The sequence below is a fragment of the Chinchilla lanigera genome, unplaced genomic scaffold (assembly GCF_000276665.1).
Source record: "Chinchilla lanigera isolate Chin_1 unplaced genomic scaffold, ChiLan1.0 scaffold00097, whole genome shotgun sequence".
NCBI classification, from domain to species: domain Eukaryota; kingdom Metazoa; phylum Chordata; class Mammalia; order Rodentia; family Chinchillidae; genus Chinchilla; species Chinchilla lanigera.
The window spans coordinates 1,382,387-1,404,101 of NW_004955498.1; the positions used below are offsets into that span (position 1 = coordinate 1,382,387).

The 21,715-nt window shown below is 40.7% G+C and overlaps 1 protein-coding gene across 1 annotated transcript in view; it reads left to right on the forward strand.

Annotated features, from left to right (window-relative positions):
- The window catches only part of Aff2 (AF4/FMR2 family, member 2), a 484,709-nt gene that overhangs the window by 370,064 nt on the left and 92,930 nt on the right, over positions 1-21,715 (forward strand). Inside the window, exon 7 of the mRNA XM_005406396.1 lies at positions 10,206-10,302. Within this exon, the coding sequence (XP_005406453.1) occupies positions 10,206-10,302 (97 nt within the window). The remainder of the gene's footprint in view (positions 1-10,205; positions 10,303-21,715) is intronic.

Sequence of the window (21,715 nt, forward strand, 5' to 3'; positions counted from 1 at the left end):
TCTGTCATTGCTTAAACTTTCTTCAGTCAGAGATGTGGTGGTTTCCTTTGCAGGGAATCTTTTAAGGCTGTTTCTGAATGCATCAAGGTAGGAACCAGGGTCAAATTTGTCCTAATATTAACGATGGTGGAAGTAGTAACATTTATTAAACACTCACAATTAGACTCTTTTCCCATGCTATTTTGGTTACTCTTTGCAACAACCCTGCAAAGTACAGAATTATCAGCTTGCGTTAGAGACCAAAAAACAGTGGTAGTTCAGAGAGGTCAATTAGATTACCTACATTTGCACTTCTATTATGTGCAGGAGCCCTAACTAGACCCCTGCACCATCTAGCACTCTTTTTACCTTTCCCCTTCATGGTGTTGCTCCTTAGAGAATTGGGTTTATTAGAGCTTTTGATCATAGATACCTGGGTCATTGACAGTTTACTTTTACATAGTTTCAGCATTAGAAAGCCAGTCCCTTTTAATGCTTTAACAAATGGTGGTACCCAACAGTTTAGATCCATATGTCACTTACTGACAGTGAACCCTCCCTCATCTTGAGAATCCCTCTCTTCCACAAATCACTTGGCCCAGGCCTTCTTTGGAAGTCAGTGGTAGAGCTAAGACGATGACCTTATGTGTGTTTAGCAGGGCCACAGGGTTAAGAAATTACCATGGTGTGCTGGGGAGCCCCAGAGGATTCATATGCACTGAGTTGAAATTTGGAGAAAGATGGCCAAAATGACTCAAGATGGCTGGTTTTCCACATCAGTATGATTGTGCCATGTGCTATAATTTATAGTGTAAACAAATTTTCTGCAAATGCTAAATATATCATGTAACTCATTTAACATGCACAGAAGGAGTCGTTAAATTATTTCAATCCCATTACTCAAAATGTTCAAAAAATTCTTCTGTATTAGAGCCAGTGCAGGATTGGCTCTGCAGCCAAGTACATCAATATAAATGTTGACTTCTCAGGGGAAATGCATGCCTCATAGTGTTACTGAGGGAAAATATCTGCCCAGACATTGTGGAGCCCCTTCTAAGACAATTCTCATTTTGTTAGAACAATAGGATCACATTTTCTGTCGGGTTACCTGGCATCTCTGTATTTATAAAGCTTGCAGATTGTCATGAATGTCAATAAAATAGTGATGGGTTTTTAAATGGTTAATAATTTATGAACCATGGAAATGAAAAGTGAGACTTTTTGTTTCATTTTCTAATGCCATCTTTACCTACATGGAAAAAAATTCCTTGTAGAAGCCATATGTGATGTCTCAAAACTGTTTGAATTGGAGTAATTATCAGAACAAATTGTGTCATTGGATAATATTAATCTGTTTGTATTCCTTCTGTCTACTCAATGAATCAACATTAATACAAATTCTTAAAAACATTTGAAACAGTCATCTGTGATCCCATTTTTGTTTCAAAGTATATATTCAAAATTGATTCAACCTTCCATACTTACTAGAACCTTCCTTTGGTTGACAGTTTACTTTTACATATTCTTAACCCCAAAAGGTAGTATTCTTCTCTAGCTAGTTTTTAAAAAAAGATTAGATCCAGAATGGGTAAGAAATTTTATCAAATATATTTTGGAAATCTCATTATATGGTTTATATTATTTGTTGATGATGTAATACATCATACAAATAGACTTCTTGTTATCAAACTGTTCTGCGTTCTTGGAGTCTGGTAGATTCATATTTTATGATATACCATTAAGTTGCATCTTGTGTAGATCTGAATTTTCTATATTTCAAAAAGTTGATAAAAGTATTAACAAGGTTTCACTTTGTACTAAAAAATTGATCTACTTCTGTTTGTGGCATGAGACAAGTATTTGCTGCAAAAGTTTGATCCTTTTCCTTCAGTATTTCCTTTAGCATGAGAACACATTTTTCTAAATCTGTGTCACCAAATAAAACAATATTTGATGTGTTCAGAATCATTTAAGCTGAACTATCTTAATCAAACAATCACAACCGATGACAAGAATTGACTGCTTGCTATGTGGCAGGGGTTTGACATGGGATATTTCACTACATATTTGTACTAATTCTATAAAGTGTTACCCTTACGGCCCCCATTTTATGAAGTAAAATGAAAGGGATTTGATCTGAGGAAGCACACCTGATGAGGGCTTAGATTTGGCCCTATCTGATGAGACACCAGATTCAGGCCGTACACCAAGCCCGGCACTATGCTCAGTAGCCACATAAGTCTATTAGTTTTGTATAGAGGGAAGTTACTGGACTTCAAGGACACTGAGCACTGCCTAATTCTGGTTGATGTCTGCCCTTAGTCACAAAGGGGAGTATTACTATGGCCAGCTTAGCTCACATGCACCCCTCCAGGAAGACAAGCCAATTAACTATTGTTCTGTTTGTGTTAATGACAATCCCAGCCTTGGTTAGAACGTTATTTGCCATGAAACAGTAAATGAGAATGTACAGCAGGGCACTGGGATCTGAAAAGCAGCCATTGTAAGGGGTAGTTGTCAACTGCTTTAGATGTCTAGTAGTGTAGGGAAATGTGTTGACCATGGATGGCATCACACAGACCCTGAAGTGTGCAAGTAGGCCACACAGCTCGAGATTTGAACCTTAGCTGATTCCGAGTCTCGGCAGAATACCTAGTGATTGACCATACAGGTGACAGGACAAGAAGATAGATCATGAGATAGACTTCGAGGTTATCCCCCACTTGTCTTCCCATCCACTGTGGGAGGCTGTCATGAGAGCATCTCGTTGCCTCCTGGGGTCTGAGGAGGTAAAAAGGTTTCTGTCCTTCTCCTACTAACTAGAACTACAGCCTATTAAACGAGGATAAATCAAGATCCAGAATGGTCCCTCGAGCCACAGAATAAGCTCTAACTCACTCTGCAGTCATCTGGTTCCTTTTGTTTTGGAATCCTCTGTTTTGGTGCATTCAACCAAGGACAGGGAGAGAACTGGCACCTTTGGCAGGTCTTTCTATCACTAATTATGTGAGCATTAAACTGTCTCAATCTTAAAGTGGATCTCACTTTGCCAGTCAGGCTGGCTAGGATTTGGCCTTGACCTAGCCCTGTTTTGTATGCCTGTACATGGTAGGTCAAATTAATGCTCACTGCTGGAATGCTCAGAGGGTTCTCAGCCACCTGTGCCAATTCCAGGACTTTATGGAGTTGAAACACTATCAGTATGGGTTGTGGGGCAGTCTACCTCCTACTCCAACGTGTGGAGATTCACTCTGATGCAGTGGAAAGAGCTGAGCATACAAATCGGGTAAGATTTTCATAAACAACAGCAACATTGCTGCCAACATGTTAGTCGAGCCTAAATTGTCAAAAGCAAATATTTTACTTATCTGAAATAAAATGTAGATTCCTTATGCATCCGCATAAAGGAAATCCTGTCTTCATCTGTGTCAATGCAGATAAGCAGCTTTTCTTGACATCCTTTCTCTAGAAATGGGTTTGAGAAATAGTTTGAGGCACTCCAAGCTGAAGTGCTGTGTTATCAGCGGCTGAGAATTTGCAGTGCCTCTGATAGAACTAAGAATTGGTCCTTGTTCCCACTGAGTTTAATGTAAGGCACAATGGCTTTCAGCAGGCATGAGTTGTAGTGCACTTAACAGCAACGTAGTATTTTAGTTGCTTTGGAGAGTTTCCTTAGTTGGAGATTAATGGCCCAGCTCCCTAAAGAATTCTTTACTTAATCCTTTAACAATTAGCAGCTGATGGAAGGGGAAGTAATGAGGTCCCCTCTATGATCCTGAGCTACCTTGGAGGTAGAAGAGAAGTTTCTTCTCCCCAGTCAGCTGTGCTTGTCCTAAGTAGCTAAAGGAAGGCTGAGAAACACAACCCCAAAAATGATAGCTCCCTGGTAAGAAATTTGTCTTTCCCCATCCATTGAGAATGGAGCTAACCAGGCCTGTCTCTAAAGAGAGGTTGACTACTAGAAATGTTTCCCTGCCTGGCATCAAAGGTTCTAGCATGGGTATTTGAGGTGTGGGTGACAACACTCAATAAGCTTGCAGCCTGGATGGAATATAAAAGGAACAGAAAGAAGGCTGCTGCTTGCTGCTTTGCTGTCTCCTACCTGCCACACCATGGTCTCTTTCTCCTCTGTGATGCTCCTCTGCCATACCACCCTGCTTTGGAGCCAGCCAGCTATGTGCTGAAACCTCTACAAACTATGAGTCCATATAAATCTTTCCTCCTTCGACTTTGGGTGCCAGGTATTTAATCAGAGCAACAAGAAAAGTAACTAAGACAGGCTCAAATAGTAAATATTTTAGGTTTACATCTGTGCTGCAATTACTCACCTTAACCATTGTAGCACAAAAGAAACCTTTGCCAACACATAATGAATGGGGATGGTTGTGTTCCAACAAAATTTTATTTATGCACAGTGAAATCTGATTTCCATATAATTTTTATATATCATGAGATGATATTCTTCTTTTGATTTTTTCAACCATTTAAAAATGCAAAACCTGTTCTTAATTCACAGACACTATGGAAATGGGAGGGAACTGTACTTTGCCAAAGATAGCCCCATAAGAGAACTTCTAATCTTCTTGCTAAGGAGCCAAAACAGTCTTCTGAGGTGGCTATTTTCTGAAACCTAGTCTAGGAGACCCAGGCTACAGAGGACACTCCTTCCCTGGTGTGCATGACTGTGCTAGCCTGCATGAACTACTTTGGTGTCAAGCTGTGGCCCCAGTGGGTGGCATTAGGCCAGATAGATCTTGGAAATTCATCCCTGTAGCAGATAGTAAACATTTTCCAACTGCTTGCCACTGCCACAGCCCTCAGACTGGGGTTTTCTAGGATTTACAGTGAGGTAGTCATTGTTATCAGAAACGTCTAAGTTAAAATCTTGACAAATTAAATGGAGCTCTTCCTGAAACAGTACTTCTCTTCCTTGTCACCTACCTGCCTTACCACCAGCAAGTGATTCACTGGTACAGAGATTACAGAGAGCTAGGCAGGAAAAAGCTGAGTCCCTGAGTAATTCTAGGCTGGTCTTGTTTCATTCCTTTCAATTTGCTTTATGAAAAGGAAGGGCCCTAAAAGCATCAAAAGAACCAAGTTGCCATTCTAGAAAAGGCCTACAGAAGCAGACTTTTTAGAGGACACAAGTCCTCAGGTACCCTCTAGACTCTATGGGATATGTTACTAACTCCAAGCTCCACTGTGTGATGTATCTGAAGCCATCAGAAACTTACTGTGACTGTATCAGCTCTGGGTAATTGGGATGGCAGTGATACGCTAAACTCCTAAGCAGAAATTCCTGAAGTCACTGGGCCAGAGGCTACAATTGTTCACCTTTGCTGAGAGCCTGAAATCTGAGTGAGCTAGCCTCCTTCTCTCCTGTAGCAACACTGATTCTAGCTCCAACACCATTGCAAGTCTGGTCTCTGAGTGTGGACTCTAGACAACAAGACTCAGACTACCAGGTAGAAGGTACAGGAAAGAAGAAAGCAACTCCAAACTGTTAGCATGTGTATGGACAAGATCCTGAGTAATTGAAGGGATTTTCCCACCAGACAAAGGCTGTAGGGTCATATATTGTGGATGTTATAGATATTGCCACTCTATGACCAAGTGACACAGTGACATAAATAGCACTTGCTCTTGAGCCCATGCTGCCTCAACCAAGGGCTTCAGATCTGTAGACTCCTCTATAATCACGTTTTAAACCATCCACCTTTCCTTCTCTGAAATCACCAAGGCATTCTACATAGACTGACAATATTGGTGGGAAGTAGTCTTCTGACTTAATGGTAGCAGCTCACATGAGACCTGTCGCATCACAGTGCCCTGGAATAATCCAGAGCAAAGAGTCTTTGCAGTCCACGGGTCTCAGCTTCAGGCACAGGGACCGAGAAGATGTTGGCACAACTCTACTTCCTTTTCTCAGTGCCTTCTTAATATTCTCCCTCTTTCCCCTCTCTATCATCTCACTCTTTTCCCTCTGTCTCTGTCTCAGTCTCTGTCTCTGTCTTTCTGTATCTCTCATACTAAGGGTTGAACCCAGCACATTCACATATTTTCAATTAGAAATAAGGTCATTAAGTAGGCCACGTTGGGCTGGAACCTGGAGTCTTCCTGCTTCAGCTTACCAGAGTGCTGGGATTATAGGTGTGTGCCCCTATACCCAGCCTCTATTCTTTTTTTTTCTCATCTACCTCCAGTACATTTTTTGAGCTTTCATAGGATCATCTCCTCAGGGAAAGGACTAGTTTTTTGGAGTTTCCCGGTCTATTCTATTTAATATTATAGAAATTATAAGCCATAGTGATAACAAAAACTGTTTTTACACAATGACAGGCATTGCAAACCACTAGCCCCTGAACTGACAACTGAAATCATTAAGGAGATATACTTTGTTCTACTTTCATCTAATTGAAAAGTCTGACAGTTGTTACTTTTCATATTACGTACACACAGATATCCATTCATATGACGTATTTTCTTCACATTTTGGGATCTCCAGTACATGATAAACTTGTCTATGGAATTATAACCTCATGAAAAGAGATTATTGGGCTGGGGATATAGATCAGTGGCACAAGCGCCTGCCAGGCAAGCGTGAGGTCCCGAGTTCGATTCCCACTACCAAATACAAAAAAAGAGATTATCATTTTCTGCTGAGATGTACTTAACTGCAGTGGGTGTGAATGGTGCTGCTATAATAATTAAATTCAAAATCTTTCATAATCCTGTGCTCTCCCTAGAGTAATTTTCAGCATTAGACAAGGATGAAATTGCAAACAAGTGCATGTATATTCAATAATAAAGCTTAATAGGTCAGGGAAGGAGTGGAATGAAATGAATGCTTAATACCTCCCGAGATAAGTAGGTAGTTTTTGCCTTCCTAGTTACTTCCTTGACTTATATTTACTAGGACTTGAATATATACATCAAATTGTCCTTTACTAACAACCAAATTCATACTGAGTTTATTGCATGGAAGAGTGTTAATGTCCATCACTATGTAGATTGCCTGCTTATTTCCAGAATTGCACATTGGAGGGCATTTGATTTCCATGTTGAAATCACACAGCGCTGATTGGGGAGTGAAATAATTGTTGAGTTTAGGTGTTGCTGCTCTGCCTCTATTCTTCCTAAAGAACAGTAACCTAAAGACCATGATCCCATTCCCAGAGCCAGCCATGAGATGGTAACAGACATTTCCTGAGTCACCATGATTTATCTTCCAGTTGGTCAGCAAATTCACATGAGAGGATCCAAGATGCATAGGGACTTGCCCTTGTGATAATTGGTTAATGGTATTAATGATGTCCATTGATTTCCACCAAGATGACATCTTCCCAAACTTATGATAGCCTGCATTCTTTTTTGTGTTTTCATAAAGTACTTCACATACATTAGCTCTTGTTACCATCATCCTGTGAGACAGCCGGAGTATTATTCCACTGAACAGATGAGGGACACAGCTGAGGCTCAGAGCTGGTATGTGACTTGGCCAAGATATCAGAGCTTCTGATTAGCCTGTGATCAATCCACGTTTGTCTGGTGTGTAGGTTTTTTTTTTTTTTTAATTTGCTGTTAATTTTACTTGATACATTGTTCTTTGTAAGTTGTGACCACTAGGCAAACATTACATACTCTCAAGTTCTGGCTGGTGATGGTCCGGGTCCCATGTTTGCCTCCATGATTTCTATATCTTCTTAAGGTTTTTATTTTTAAAAATTATTTATTTTATTGTCTTTTACAGACAGGTGTCGCTATGCAGTTCAAACTGGCCTTGAGCTCACATTGTAGCACAGGCTGATCTTGAACTTGCAACAATCCTCCTGCCTCAGCCTCCCAAGTGCTGGGATTACAGGCATGCACCACCACACCCGGTTGGATGATTTCTGGCTGTGCTGTCATGAGCAAGTTCTGTAACTGCACTAAGCCTCAGACTCACAGGCTGGAAAGGAGGGTTAGAAAGAGATCGTCTTCATAGGGTCATTGTCAGGACTCAATTCTGGGTAGCTGATAAGTATTTTGCACTTTTTTTGATTCTATTAATTATAGGAGTCTTTCATCATTTATTTTTTTTTTCAAGACAGATATATATCTGGATTTTTGGTGGATTTTTTGTTGGATTGTTTGTTTGTTTGTTTATTTGTTTTCAGAGACAAGGTCTCCCTGTGTAGTTCAAGCTGGCCTTGAACTTACTATGTAGCCTAGGCTGGCCTTAAACTCGTGGTGCTCTTCCTACTTCAACCTCTCGAGTATTGGGATTACAGGCATGTGCCACCACTCCCGGATCAACACTTAGATACATATTAGCATGTAGACATTTCGTACATGTATTGAGATATACACAGACATCAGAGAGAGAGAGTGAGTCTTTTGTAATGATAAAGAGGGATGGTTTTTAAATATTTGAATTATATAGCTTATAAGAGTGATACAGTCTTCATTTCCTACAATTTGTTATAAAGAACTATTTGTCAAAATCATAAGCCTGTAACTTCAAAAGAAATACCAAGATACATTTTTCTCCTTGTCAACGATCTTAAAAACATCCATTAGTTTCCTGAAGGATAGTCATAAATCCCACAAATTTCCTTCATGTGAACCCAACACTACCAGCTGTCCTTCTCACCAATCATCCTTTCTCTCTCACTGCAGTTATCAGACTCCAGTGAACATACCCTAGGCCTAGGCGGCCGAGGATGAAGGAGAGAGTTGAGCTCCCTTTGGAGAATTATTGGACACCCACTCTAACCTGAACCTCTTTCTTACATAACCTCTAACATAACACCCTCCTGTATTTGTCAAAGTACAAGCTACATTTTCCTTTCTGCCTTTTTTTCCTGAAAAAAAAAAAAAACAAAAACATAGCAAGAAATCTAGAAATGGGAATTTGGGGACTGACTATGGCACTAAGTAGGTGTGTAGTTTACCTCTCTGAGCCTTTCTTTCCGTGTCTATAAAATGAGACTGGGGGAACTTTATTATTCTTGGAAAGGTACTGCGATGAAGACAGCAGTGACTATGGCATTCCTACTACCTTTTGGGGAATTGAGACTGGCTGGGGAGGGGGAACCAGCAGAAAACAGAGCTGTGATCTAACCAGGGCTAGTGGAAAAGACAACCGAGGAAAATGATATATTTTCTGAGATAGGAGTTCTATCTAGAAAGCATTGTGGAAAAAGTGGGATCTGACTGAGCTGCAGGGAGGAAATAGGATGCTGGAGTTAAGGAATGGAAATCCAGCCTCAGTGCTGAGCCTAGAAGCAAGCAAGAAGATGGCATGCTTGGAAATTGGGAATGGGTCCAGAGAGACTACGCCTGGCCTCCTCTTAATGCCTGGCGATAAGGTCTGAAGTTGTTATTGAGTAAATGAAAATATGAACACCAATTGATCTTTGAAGGCTGCACACCTGGAATTTTACGATAATAAGCAGCCTTTTCTGCTGGAGCTCAATCTCGGAGATAGTGAGGATAGATGGCATTAGAATTAATGCCACTGTCGAAACAAAAGGCTTTGTGTGCCCAATAAACAATTTTGAAAGTGCTAGTTCATCAGCCAAATCCAGATCACTCATTTTTCTCAGGTACCTCGCCTTAGGAGAGAAAGATTTCTTACCATATGGTGGGCTTACATCTCCTGGATCAAATTTTGCAGGAAAAGATGAGTCATATATCAAAAAGTTAATGACCAGCCATTTCTCGCTCAGCTCTTTCATGGCCACTGAGCTGCCCGGCAGCAGAGGAGGGTGAAAGGCAGTGGAAGTCCACTGGGCCTTTTGTGAACCCCAGCAGGCATCACCAGCAGTATCTAGAGCTGGGGGCTTTTAGCATGCCCCTATTCTTGCCTGGCAGACTGAGAGCCCCAGTCCCATGAGGATCCAATGCCATGTCCCACCTCCACCTTGCACTGATGGATCAGTGCATTTATTGCTCTTTTAGTAGTCAAAATATATAGACTCCAGTTATCTCTGGAGATGCTGAAATAGTCTTTTTTCCCCTTGATTTAGGGGAATGTAGAGAGGGAAGATGTATGCAGAGTATGACTTACATATAAGAGCTCAAATATGTAATTAGCTGAAGGAACCTTGGTTCCCTCTACACCTTTGACAGAATCGCAGCTGTCAGATCGTAGCTCCAGTATTTTATCCTCCTTACACGATGGATCTGAGGATGATTTAGGAAAGACATTTTCTAATGGGAATGCCACTCTGATTTCTCCACAGGATGCTTGAAGATGACCTAAAGCTGAGCAGTGATGAGGATGACCTTGAGCCTGTGAAGACCTTAACCACCCAGTGCACAGCCACGGAGCTGTACCAGGTAGGAGGAGCTCAGGGCTGCTTTGGGAACCGAGGAGAGGAAGGGAAAGAACTAGCATGGTTTTGCCAAACACAGGCCACCTCCGTGCTTTGTCTCTGGGCTTTGGAGAAAGGAAAAGGAGCAAAGACAGGCCAATGTTCTGCAACAGGTTCATTCGGCTCCTGCTTTCATTAAAGCAACAGGAAGGATGTGGAGGAGCTCCCTAAAACTGCTTTCCCTCCTTCTCTTTCTGCTTTCCATGCATAAATACAGGTCATCAATTAGTAAGAAAGATTGTCTTTCCCTCCCCTGAGCTGCTTTTTGTCTAGGGTGAGGACTAATGTTCATTTGGTGACTCCACGGGGCAGCTTGAAGCTCACACTCATTAATTACATATAAATGTGACAGCTCCATTCACCTTTCCCAGATACCCTGCTTCCGAATGCAGCTGAAAATCAATACCTTACACCTTGCAGCTTTTACGAACCCTCAGGCAAGTAGCATTTGGCAAAAACTTGCTGCTGCATTTGTCTTCTTCCATTCTGCATGCTCTCAGTATTTCCAGTACTTTCCAAGCAAAGGAGAAGGCAGGAGTGTGTGCTTTCAGCATTTCCAAAGAGAATGGGCTTCTTGATTTGAAAAGGCCACAGTAGCATTTATAACTCATGAGAACAACAGCATCGTGTGGTGTGAATGTTGCCTGTGTATTGTTTCTGTGAGGGAGGTCTTTTTCTAATATGGGGAGCTTCTGCGTGTGCTAATGCCCTCAAATATGGAATAGAGAAGAATTACTTACCATTTTGATTATGTTTTTTAAAAAGTGCACCCTGTTTTTTGGGTCCTTTGTCGAGAACGTGCACAGGATAAGTGTGGGTGACACTGTGCTGGCCTAAGCCAATTTCATGATTATTTGCTAGGAGCTTTCTGTACATTTACAGAATGCAAACAATCTCCTTCCCTCAAGCTGTGGACCTCATAGCAAGTGTAAAATGCACACTTAATTTCCGATCATTTCTGCTTTCTGCATTTTACACATCAATGACAAGATGGTAAGATTGGTAAATAAGACAAAAACCGAACAAAACAACCTAGATCATTTATTTTGACAGATATGGCATTACTTTTTAATGGAAATGTTTAAAGCTGACTTCAACAATAAGTGAAAGTATATTTTGCACATTGACTTCCTCCTCTCTGTTATTATATAAATGCACTCTGCTTTTTAGCTCATAATGTTATTTTCTGCATTTACCTTTATCATCAGGCCCACTGACCTGAGTCAACCAGGTTTTCAGGGTACTTGTGCTGATGTTCTGTAAGAGCTGAGACCCTCAGATGAACAGGATTGATGAGTTGGAACTGTTCTGTGATTCACTGCCCTCATACCAGTTGTATCTTCCTAAGCATGGCTTAAATTCTCACAATTTGGTGGGGAAGTTGAACTGGTAAATTCAAGGCAAGCAAAATGGCAGCCTATTCCCCATAAGTGAGTCCAGCAAGCAAGCAGTGGGCATAAAGTTACAGTGTCTGCAAATGAGCCATTTGTAGAGTTTGAGGACTAGTTAAAAGGCTGTAAGCTTATGCCATAATGGCAGCAATGACGGCAACAACATTTTGGTGAGTTCTGGCTTTATGAGGCCTAGAATTCACTTCTAAAGTTATGTTAATCAACATAATTTTGTCTTTTATTGTAATAAAGTTCACCTAACACAAAATTCACCATTTTAAGTTGCACAGTGTAGTGGCATTTAGTACGGTCACAAAGTTGGGCATTGATTCCCAATTCCGCAATATTTTCATAATCTCAAAGGGAAATCCCGTACTCATGAAGCACTTTCTTCTCATTCCCTCTTTAGGTCCTGACAACCACCAACCTACTTTTTGTCCTAATGGCTGTATCTCTTTCACATAAATGGAATCCAACCATATGTAACCTTTTATGTCTGACTTCTTCCACTTACCATAATGTTTTCTAGGTTTTTCTACACTGTACCATATAATAGCATTTATTTCTGTTTTATGGCTGAGTAATATTCCATTGTATGGATAAACCACATTTTGTTCATCCACTCATCAGTCGATGGAAGTTTCGATTGTTTATGCCATTTGGCCATTGCTAATAATGCTACTATGAACATTTGAGTGCGAGTTTTTTCCTAGATGTATTTTTGGCTCTTTAGGATATGTACCTAGGAGAGAAATTGTTGTGTCCTGTTGTAATTCTGTGTTTGCCTTATTGAGCAACTGCCAAAATCATTTCCATTAAGATAACATAATGTCATCAGGATAATATAATGCCATTCCCTTGTCTTCTAATTGTGGCAGTCATATATCTAGCAACATCAGGTTGAGCTGTACTGAGACTCTCATTTTTGGAAGGACCCTTGAGCTGTACCTGGAACAAGTTTGATGTTTTGTCTCATTTAGACCTGAAAATAAACCTTAGAGGTAGTTTTGGTCCTCTTGTCTCAGCAACAGAATTGCACAGCCATTTCTATTTGTGGCAGAATGATTTTGGGTGAGGATACACAAACAAATGTGTAGTACATTAAGTGATGTGCCCAAGAAGCCAGACCATACCATTGGTCTAAGCCAACGTTACAGTTAGAAGCATTCTCAGACCCCAGTGCCTGAATTCATACTGGTATGACATAGGTGATAAAAAGCCATTCCCTTTTGATAACATCCCTAAATCATCTGCTTCATAATTGTCTCACCTGACACATGTGGGGAAACTCAAATTACCCAGGTTTAGGGAGTATGCACCAATCTTTAAAAAAAATTCCTAAGCCATTTTGCTGTGGTTACAGCCCAAATAGTCCCAAAAAGATGTATTTCAAATGGATTCTCTATGAAGAGAATGCATGTCAGGTTCTAATTTAGCATTTCAGTACTCAGTTTCTTACCGTCAGAACAACTTTGCCTTTTCCCACCCAGCCCTGGCCTTTTCCACAGCAGCAGTAGCCATTCTGAGCAGGTAGACTGGACCTGTGCACAAAAACCAACAAAGCTATTAGGATGTATTCAAAAGCGAAGTATTGCCTCCTCAAACAGGAATATGAAACATAAGGTCAGAATGGGAGAAATATAAAAATTGAAGATGCTACATGCCTAACCATGGAGACTCAAGATTGCAATATAACTTTTACCAAAAGATTTCACCTTCTAGCGGAGGATATAGTTCAATGGCCCAAGCGCCTGCCTGGCAAGCGCAAGGTCACAAGTTTGATTCCTGGTACCAAAAAAAAAAAGATTTCACCTTCTAATGATTCTTTAAAGTCCAAGATACATAATCATGCACACACATAGTTTCAATGGGGAAGTGACAAAGATTATACCCTGAAGATTCTTGTTCAAAGCTTGTGTGTTCTCTCCATCCACATCACCTGTTGCCTTTCCTTTCCATGGCTGGGTCTGTTTGGGAAGCAGACATATTCACAGTGTGTTCCAAGGTGGAACAGTATGGGAGAGTGAGTGAGAAGAGTATAGCTGTGTGGTCAGAGAGACATGAGTTTGAATCACAGCTCTGGCATTTTCAAATTTGGTGATCTTGAGCAAATATAAGTGGCTATAAAATGGAGGTAAAAGTAGCCCCTGTTTCATTGGGTTTTAGTGGGGATTCAATAAATAGGTAAATCAACACAGAAAAAAGCAGTTGACACTAAACTTAGCACATAGCAAGTGCTTACTACTTGACATGATAGCTACCAGCCTTGCTACTACTTCTGAACCTGATCTAAAAGTCTTGTGTTCTTTGAGGTGCTGGATATATTTCCTTCCCTTTCTTGTAAGGAATAGGATGGCAAGGAGCAGTGCTGAATTATGTACCTGGAAAGCAGCCTATCTATGGAAAACTTGAATGTGGAGGTTCTGTCCTGTCCTAGCATTAGTTGGGTATGGCTGGCCATGAGGAACTGTAAGTGTTGTCATTAAGAGCATGGCTTTTGAAATAGAGAAGAAGCCTGGGCTTACGTCCCAACTTCCCATGCTAGCTGCATCACACTGGGCAAATTGCCTAACATCTCTTTCTCAGATCTCTCACCAGTAAACCAGGATAAAAGAGCCTTATCTAACTCACAGGGGTATTGTGAGGAGCAAATGAAGATCATGTACAAGAAAGTGCTTTGAAAACCATAAGCACTACACAAAGAGGGGTTATTTGTCCTTGCAGCCCTTGTAAATGTGACCTGGGGTCTTCCTCTTTTGGATCCATGAGGAAATAGACATTCCCCTTCATTTTGGCATAGGTGTTCATAGGGCCCTACTAGGAACTGGGCTGAATGCCCTAACTGGCTCCCAAAGGTATCCATCATATATGAACAAATTAAACTCCCCCTGAGTCCTGAAAACTTTTAAAACAGAGCACCAAGTTCCCCAGAAAATTACACATCTCAAAAAGTTTTTACTCAAAAGGTTGATGGGTAGATGAGTCACATACTTTGCAGTTCTTAGCTTTTCTTTTTGAGCCCTTGCTGTGCTCCAGAGAAACTCTTTATGCTGTACTCACCTCGTTTCTCTCTCTGGAGCTAGCCTGGGATGAGACGGAAATAATCACTCAAAGCTGGTGTTGCGTATTACAAAGTTGCAGAAAAGTATTGGAGTCTAACACAGTGCTTTGTACTTGTGTCTGAACAAACATGTATGTTGCAACATGCTCTTTTTGGTTTTTAAAAGAAGTTGAATGTCAATGATGTGACTGGGACTTCAGGGATTTCCTGTTGTCCATTGTCCAGATGACTATGTTTTACTTCTCATCTGTTGCTATTGGCATCATAGACATAAATCCAACCCTGGGGTTCCCTATGCAACACTGAATTGCCACTTTCCAGCCACTCAAGCAGGACTAGTGGTAGTGCTGAGCGGAGCCTCGTGGCACTTGGTGAGGGAGTGGCCTGATCCCGTGGGACAGCTTCCCGGGGAGCAGGAAGGTGTTGGGTTCTCCACATGCCCTCACCTCACACCACTGAACCTTCGGTTTTTTGGTCTGGCAAATTCTTCTTCTTACATTTCTCAGAATTAAAGGGACCCCTGAAAATGAGGAGTTAAACCTGGAATCAATTTTCATTTACAGCTGAGAAGCAGTTATTGATGCTGGGTTTGCAGTTCAATAAAAGATCTAAAGATATAGACCTTGTGCTTCTCTTTCATTATAAGCAGCCTAATCAGTCTCAAATGTTTTTTTAACAAAGAAATTGTATTGACAGGTTTATTAAAATTGCTGTCCTTAAAGTTTTAAGCTATCCAAAATTTGACCCATTCCCAAAGCTTCTTGAATGTCTGGTGGGCCAATTCAAAAGCACCCTCTAGCACATATTCATAGATCCAGATAAGCGTGGGGTTCATGTTGCATTGGATGATAACAGTACACAGCTCTCGGTGTGTAGTGTGTTGTCCTCTGATGGCAGGATGGTTTGTGTGCCCGGGTTCTGAGCCCTTTTGCATCTGAGCATGGTGCTCCCATACCCATCATCTCAGGCCAGCAATAGAAGCAGCCATCCTTAGAAACAGGAAGGTCATGAAAGAAACAGGTATTGCTACAAAGTGGCTTCAGGATATTTTAATATTGGTAACATCTTCTTCTTAGTATAAATTAACCTGAAACCTTAGATGACTTCATTGTGTCCAGTTAGACGTGCAGAAAACATTTCATAGGTCTGGAAATACTCAATTGGTGATCAGCCTCAGCCAAAGGACTCTAGAAAAAGCTTAGCATAGCCTGTTGATATTTTGAAGCAGAACTGAACATCTCAAATTTCCTGTGAACACAAAGATATTCTAATGGGCTCTGCCTGGGTACCTTATGCTAAGTAGCTCCAATGTACCCCAATTTATTTAACTGCCTAAGGATTACCCTGGTACCCTTTGAAATGTGCACTTAATTTGAGGCATGTTCCTGGAGACTGTGGACTTTCCAGCTAGGTGCAAGTGGCACAGCTGTCCTTCAAGCCTGTCCCACTTCCAGCAGACAACCACTTCTCTAGCTCTTCCCCTCCATTTCATTATTTTGTCTCATTTTTGCCTACAGAGCTCTACTTTACACATAAAAGCATGTTCTGAATTCCGATTCATGACTTTAGTTTTTCTATTTGAACTGATTTTTTTTTATTGTTGTCCTTGGGCCAGTTTCTTGCTAGGTTGCTATTTGATAATTGTAAATGATAAGAATTACATAACAGCTGAAACTCCCAGAGTTCTGGCAGCTCTGAGATATATTCTTTATACCTGCGATATGTGTCAAACTTCCAAAGCATAGTAGGTCAGTTACAGTGCAAGGCCACTTTTTTTATGTTGAAAGTTTGCTAATGAGACAGGCGCAATAAATTTCACTCCTGCTATCAGCTGGAGTTGATAGTGAATACATTAGTGGTGACAACAGATACTCCTTCCCTGCTGTATACAGTCCTATTTCGCAGCCACAGTTCTCCCTCATCATGCTGAACAAGTTGTTACCTCCCTGAGGTTTAGCCACATTTCCATTTACTTTGTTATCAGCAGAAAGGCTAGGGAAGGCCTCTTCCGTAATGACATCAATACGGCACACACAGCAAGAGAGGTCAGCCTGTCAGAGCCAGAGAAACAGCAGATGGATTAGGATGAAACTGAGTGTACAATAACTTTGATAGTCTTTTAATGTAAACAGTTTACCTGTCATTGCCTTTCACTGAAATCCCCCACAAAATAATAGAGTTTAGGGTGTTACGTTTACAGAATGTAACTGAATAAAATCCATGCATTGTCATGTTCAAACTATCCAGTAATTAGAGACTGAGAGGACACTTAATTTATTCATTAAAGATAGGAGAGTAAATAGGATAACATATAAGGTTAATAGAATAACATTGGCCTTCATATTCCCAAGATTGTGTTTACCATTTGGCTGTATTAGCATAGAGACTAGATTAATAAGAATCTGCTTAGGGCTTGTATGATGTGATTTTTAATAAGCTTGCGGCAAGTCTGTGACTGTTTAGAAACCCACGTGCTGAAATCTCCATTGTAATTAGGTCTTCTACTTTTAGTACCAAATATTTTGACTTGTAATCTCCATGTAGTAGAATGCCTTGAGCATACAGAGATGTGTAGAAACACAATGTTTTCACGCGTGCTTGTTGCATGGCCAGTCATGACCAAATTCTAGTTAATGTCCATGATACTTTATGAATTTTCAATCTATGGGCATTTCAATTGCAAAACCAATAGCTCTTTGCTTAGCTTAGCACTTCTCTCATGATGACCTTGTATCAGGTACCGGTGAGGGAGTGCTACTTTCCCCAGATCCAACAAGAAACAAAAATGAATATGATCTGTTATGTGAGAGTAGATACCTCTCCCCTATGACAAGGATGACCATGCCCTGTTCACCCGCAAAGAACACATGGCACACTACTTGCCTCTGTAAAGATGGTGGTAGGAAGAGTGGCAACCTCCTCTGGAAAGCTGGAGATTTCTAAGTACAGATTTGAATGAAAGTACTGCAAAGATGAGGCATCACCAAGTTGCCTTGGTCAACGGCTGTGGGCTGGAGGAAAGTTTGGTTACACCGCATTAGTCCTCCCTCTATTCTCACTCCTCTCTCCATTTGATCCAATCGTGCTCTTTTCCTTAGATCCTTTCATCTCTTCAGTTATGGCCTCAGTGCATGTTTGCAACCTGGAGGTCCTGTCTTGGAGTCATTAGTGAGTAAACTCTGGGAAACGAACCATGTGTGCTTAAGTTTATTGTAAATTTCCAAGCTTTACGTTTAATCAGTGTTCCAGAATATATCTACAGAAATTGAACATCTCCAGTAAAAGCTGTTTAATAAAGCACTTTTCCACATAAAAAAATGTAACAATTTGAAACCGATATGGTAGCTTTGAAAAATTGAAGCTTTGGTTGAGGAGTCCAGCGTGCTTTCCTCTGTCCCCCACCACATATCTGCCATCTGCTAGTAAAGCCACCAGGCAGGCTGTAAACACCAAGGACCTTGTACTGAATGTAAAACAGAATGTCTCTTATCATCCTTAAGCAGCCATATTTACTTTCCTGTTTATGTATCAAGAGCAAAGAGCATAACATTTTAAGTGCACAGAAGAGCAGCCCAAATTTGCTGCCAGGCCAAGATTAACCATTCAGAATACAGTTGAATGAGCACATAAAAAAGCAGAACTTTCCAAAATGTCTTGGACTGTATAACCCACATCTGACATAGTAAATATGTCATAGGAGTCTGAAACACTGGACCAAAATTTTATAAATTTGTTAAAGCTTATTCTTTTATAACGGAACTAGCATCATATGCATCACACAGGTTTGTATTTGAAATTTTCCTTTGTATGTGTTAAATTATAAAAAAAGGACTTCTCCGGTTTTATATTTAGCCCAGACTCATATATGTTTGCATAGGAAATGTTATTTTATGTGTATTAAACTGTAGAACACCAGATCTTAAAACGGTCATGGAGAGTCTTCACTCCAGTTTCCTAATTTTGTCAATAAGGTTAAAAAAAAAGAAAGTAAAGCAGTACAAAGCAGTCAGTCAGTATTTAGCATATGGATAAAAATCAATGGAGCTTCTTCACCCAGAGTATAATGAGCTCTAAGGAAAGAGAATGCCTGAACACATTAGTATGTTAATGATAAAGATGTATTTTCAGCATTTGCTCCCATGTAGGTTTTGAATAACTCACGTTGTCAAGTATCTGCTATGTATTACAAATACTCTCCTTGTTTTTTCTAGTTATATATGGTAGGGAGAGAGCCTCTATTAGGTATTGATTGTCTCCCACCAAAAGATACATGTCATTTCGTAAGGTGCCCCCCCCAGCATCAGGGGCAAGAGGGCTCAGATTGGTTGGGGGAAAGAAAATTGAATTTTCAAGTCCACAGCCCCCAGGGGAGCAGTGACCAAGTGCCACTTTACATTGGCCCCTCTAATGGGGAAAATAAACACCTCAAGCCCATACTGAGATGCTCTGCCTCCTCTCTCTGTATCTACCTCACTTAGAGGATGACTAGTGTGGACAGATGACTTTTTATAAGTGAACCATGCTTCTTCACCAAAGCCAGTGCATTTTTCATTTAGTTACAGTAAACTAAAACTTCAGTTATAGAGGGCATCACCAGTTGACAAATGGATCTTGCTAGAGGATTTTCTACCCAACAGAATAGATGGCATGAAGGGAACAAGAAACAAGCCTTTATAGAATACATACACTACAGGATCTCATTGTCGCATCATCTTTGGGTTAGACCTTGGAAAAGCACAAGTTGCCCTGTGAGCAAAATACACATATACTGGGACAAATAAGACCTGTGATTGGTTGGCTGTTCAACTGGCCGTGACAAGGTCTTGAGTGGCAGGGTGGATGAGATTGATTTCGTTACTTAATGAGCAGAGTGAAGGCATGAAGGGTTATTTTCTGTTTTCTGGTAGTGCTGGGGATGGAACTCACGGCCTTGCACATGCCACTAGGTAACTGCTTTAGCACTGAGCTACACCCACAACCCCAGATTCTGAGAAACAGAGTGTCATGATCAAGTGGAGCCTCAGAAAAACTCATCTTGCAGCAGAGCATAAAACAGGAAAGAGCAGAGACACTGATAGAGAGACAGGGGAGTAGTGAGGAGCCAGTGGCCATCGTCTGGGTGAGGAGTCGCAAGAACCAAGCTAGTCCTTAGCTTCAAGAAGAATGAGGAGACTAAGATGGCTGATTCCAGTGAGTGAGGTGAAAAATTCACACTGGGACACTGCAGACTCCCTCCTCTTTGCCTTGTGGCCAGGTGCCTCGTGCTCAGTGGCAGAGTGAATCCAGATGCACATGGGCCTGAAGCTCATCTCTTCCACTAGAGGCCTTTATTTCTCTTCTATGGACATAGGCCTGCTGGAGCAGTGTGCAGACTTCTCAGACTGCCGGGCCGTGCCTGATCCACATCCTAGTAAATGCTTTTTAAGTGACTGTTACGTGCACAACACAGTTCCCCCACTGACATCAAGCTTGTAATCTCTGTTGTTAAAATACTGTTCCTGTCACCGTTATGTCTAACACAGGCCTATTGTGCTGATGTATAAAATATGAATCAAATTAAAATGTGGGACGCTCAGTGTGCTAAGGATAGGGAACTTCCTTTTGCTTCGTAGAGGCTCAAGGTTCAAAAGCACGAGGTTTCCTGTACCCTCCAAAGTACCCATCCAGAGGGTTAAAAGCACTGGAGTGGGGGGCATTTTCTAAAATCCCCAGAGAGAAAGTCAGAAATGCACGCAGGCATCGAGGTGTTACAAGATGCTGAGTGACATTTTCTCCTCATAATCTGCCAGGCTGTCTGTGTGTGCTTGCTGCCAGCTGAAACCCCAGCCTTCAGGATGCAGTGTCTCTTCTTGTTTCACTCATTCCACTGAAATCTACTTAAATGCTGTAATTAAACAATTTATTTTTGTATCTGGGCACGTGCTTTCAGTATATGTCTTTTTACTTAATTTAAGCAATTCTGTAGGTATTGATTTTAGACCATCTGAATACTCTAATGATGAGTTCATTTGTTATTAGAGGAGTTTCTCTTCTGAATTTAGGCAGTCAATACAATTTACCAATAAGGGCCTCTAGATTAGGGGGTAGCTGTGTCTCACCGCACAGCCCTGTGAAAAAAAGTTTTTTAAAATAAAAGCAGCATATAAATAATGAAACACAAAGCCAATAATATTAAGCAACTTGAAATTATCTAAATAATGAGCTTTTCCCTTTTTATCAAGGAAACATATTGTAGATGTTCAGCTCAGCTGTATCTGCAAGTAGAATGCCAGGAAAGAGCATATCAACAGAAAATATAAGAGCCATGTAGAGCAATATTAATAAAATCACATTTTAGGCTTCACTGACAGCATTATTATTGATTATGGGAACAAAGTGGTACCTGAATACATGGTAAAAGCAGTCCATTGCTACAATATCTCTAAGGTATTCAAGTGCTCACTCTGACAGGCGCAACATACAGAGAACAGAATCATTGAACTTGTTTTCCATAAATCTCAAGATGAGGGAAATTTCATAAGAGTGTATATAACTATTTAGGGCCTTCTTCTGAAAAATCTAAAATGATTTTTCATGTTTTCTATTAATACAGTATAAAAGCGTAGAAGACTAGAACAGCAATTAACGACATAAAATCATTGGGTCAGAATTACCTTACCAAGCAATTTTGAAAAGGTTTGATCATTATATAGAAATGACTAGCAAATTGTCTAAGTGCCTTACATGTAGCATTTCCTCCCTACAAGAAGATGTCATTATGTTGCAGTGATTAGGACTCTATAGATAACCACTTAATTTCCTTCTACATTTTATTTTTCCTTTCCTTTCTTTTCCTTTCCTTTCCTTTCCTTTCCTTTCCTTTCCTTTCCTTTCCTTTCCTTTCCTTTCCTTTCCTTTCCTTTCCTTTCCTTTCCTTTCCCTTCCCT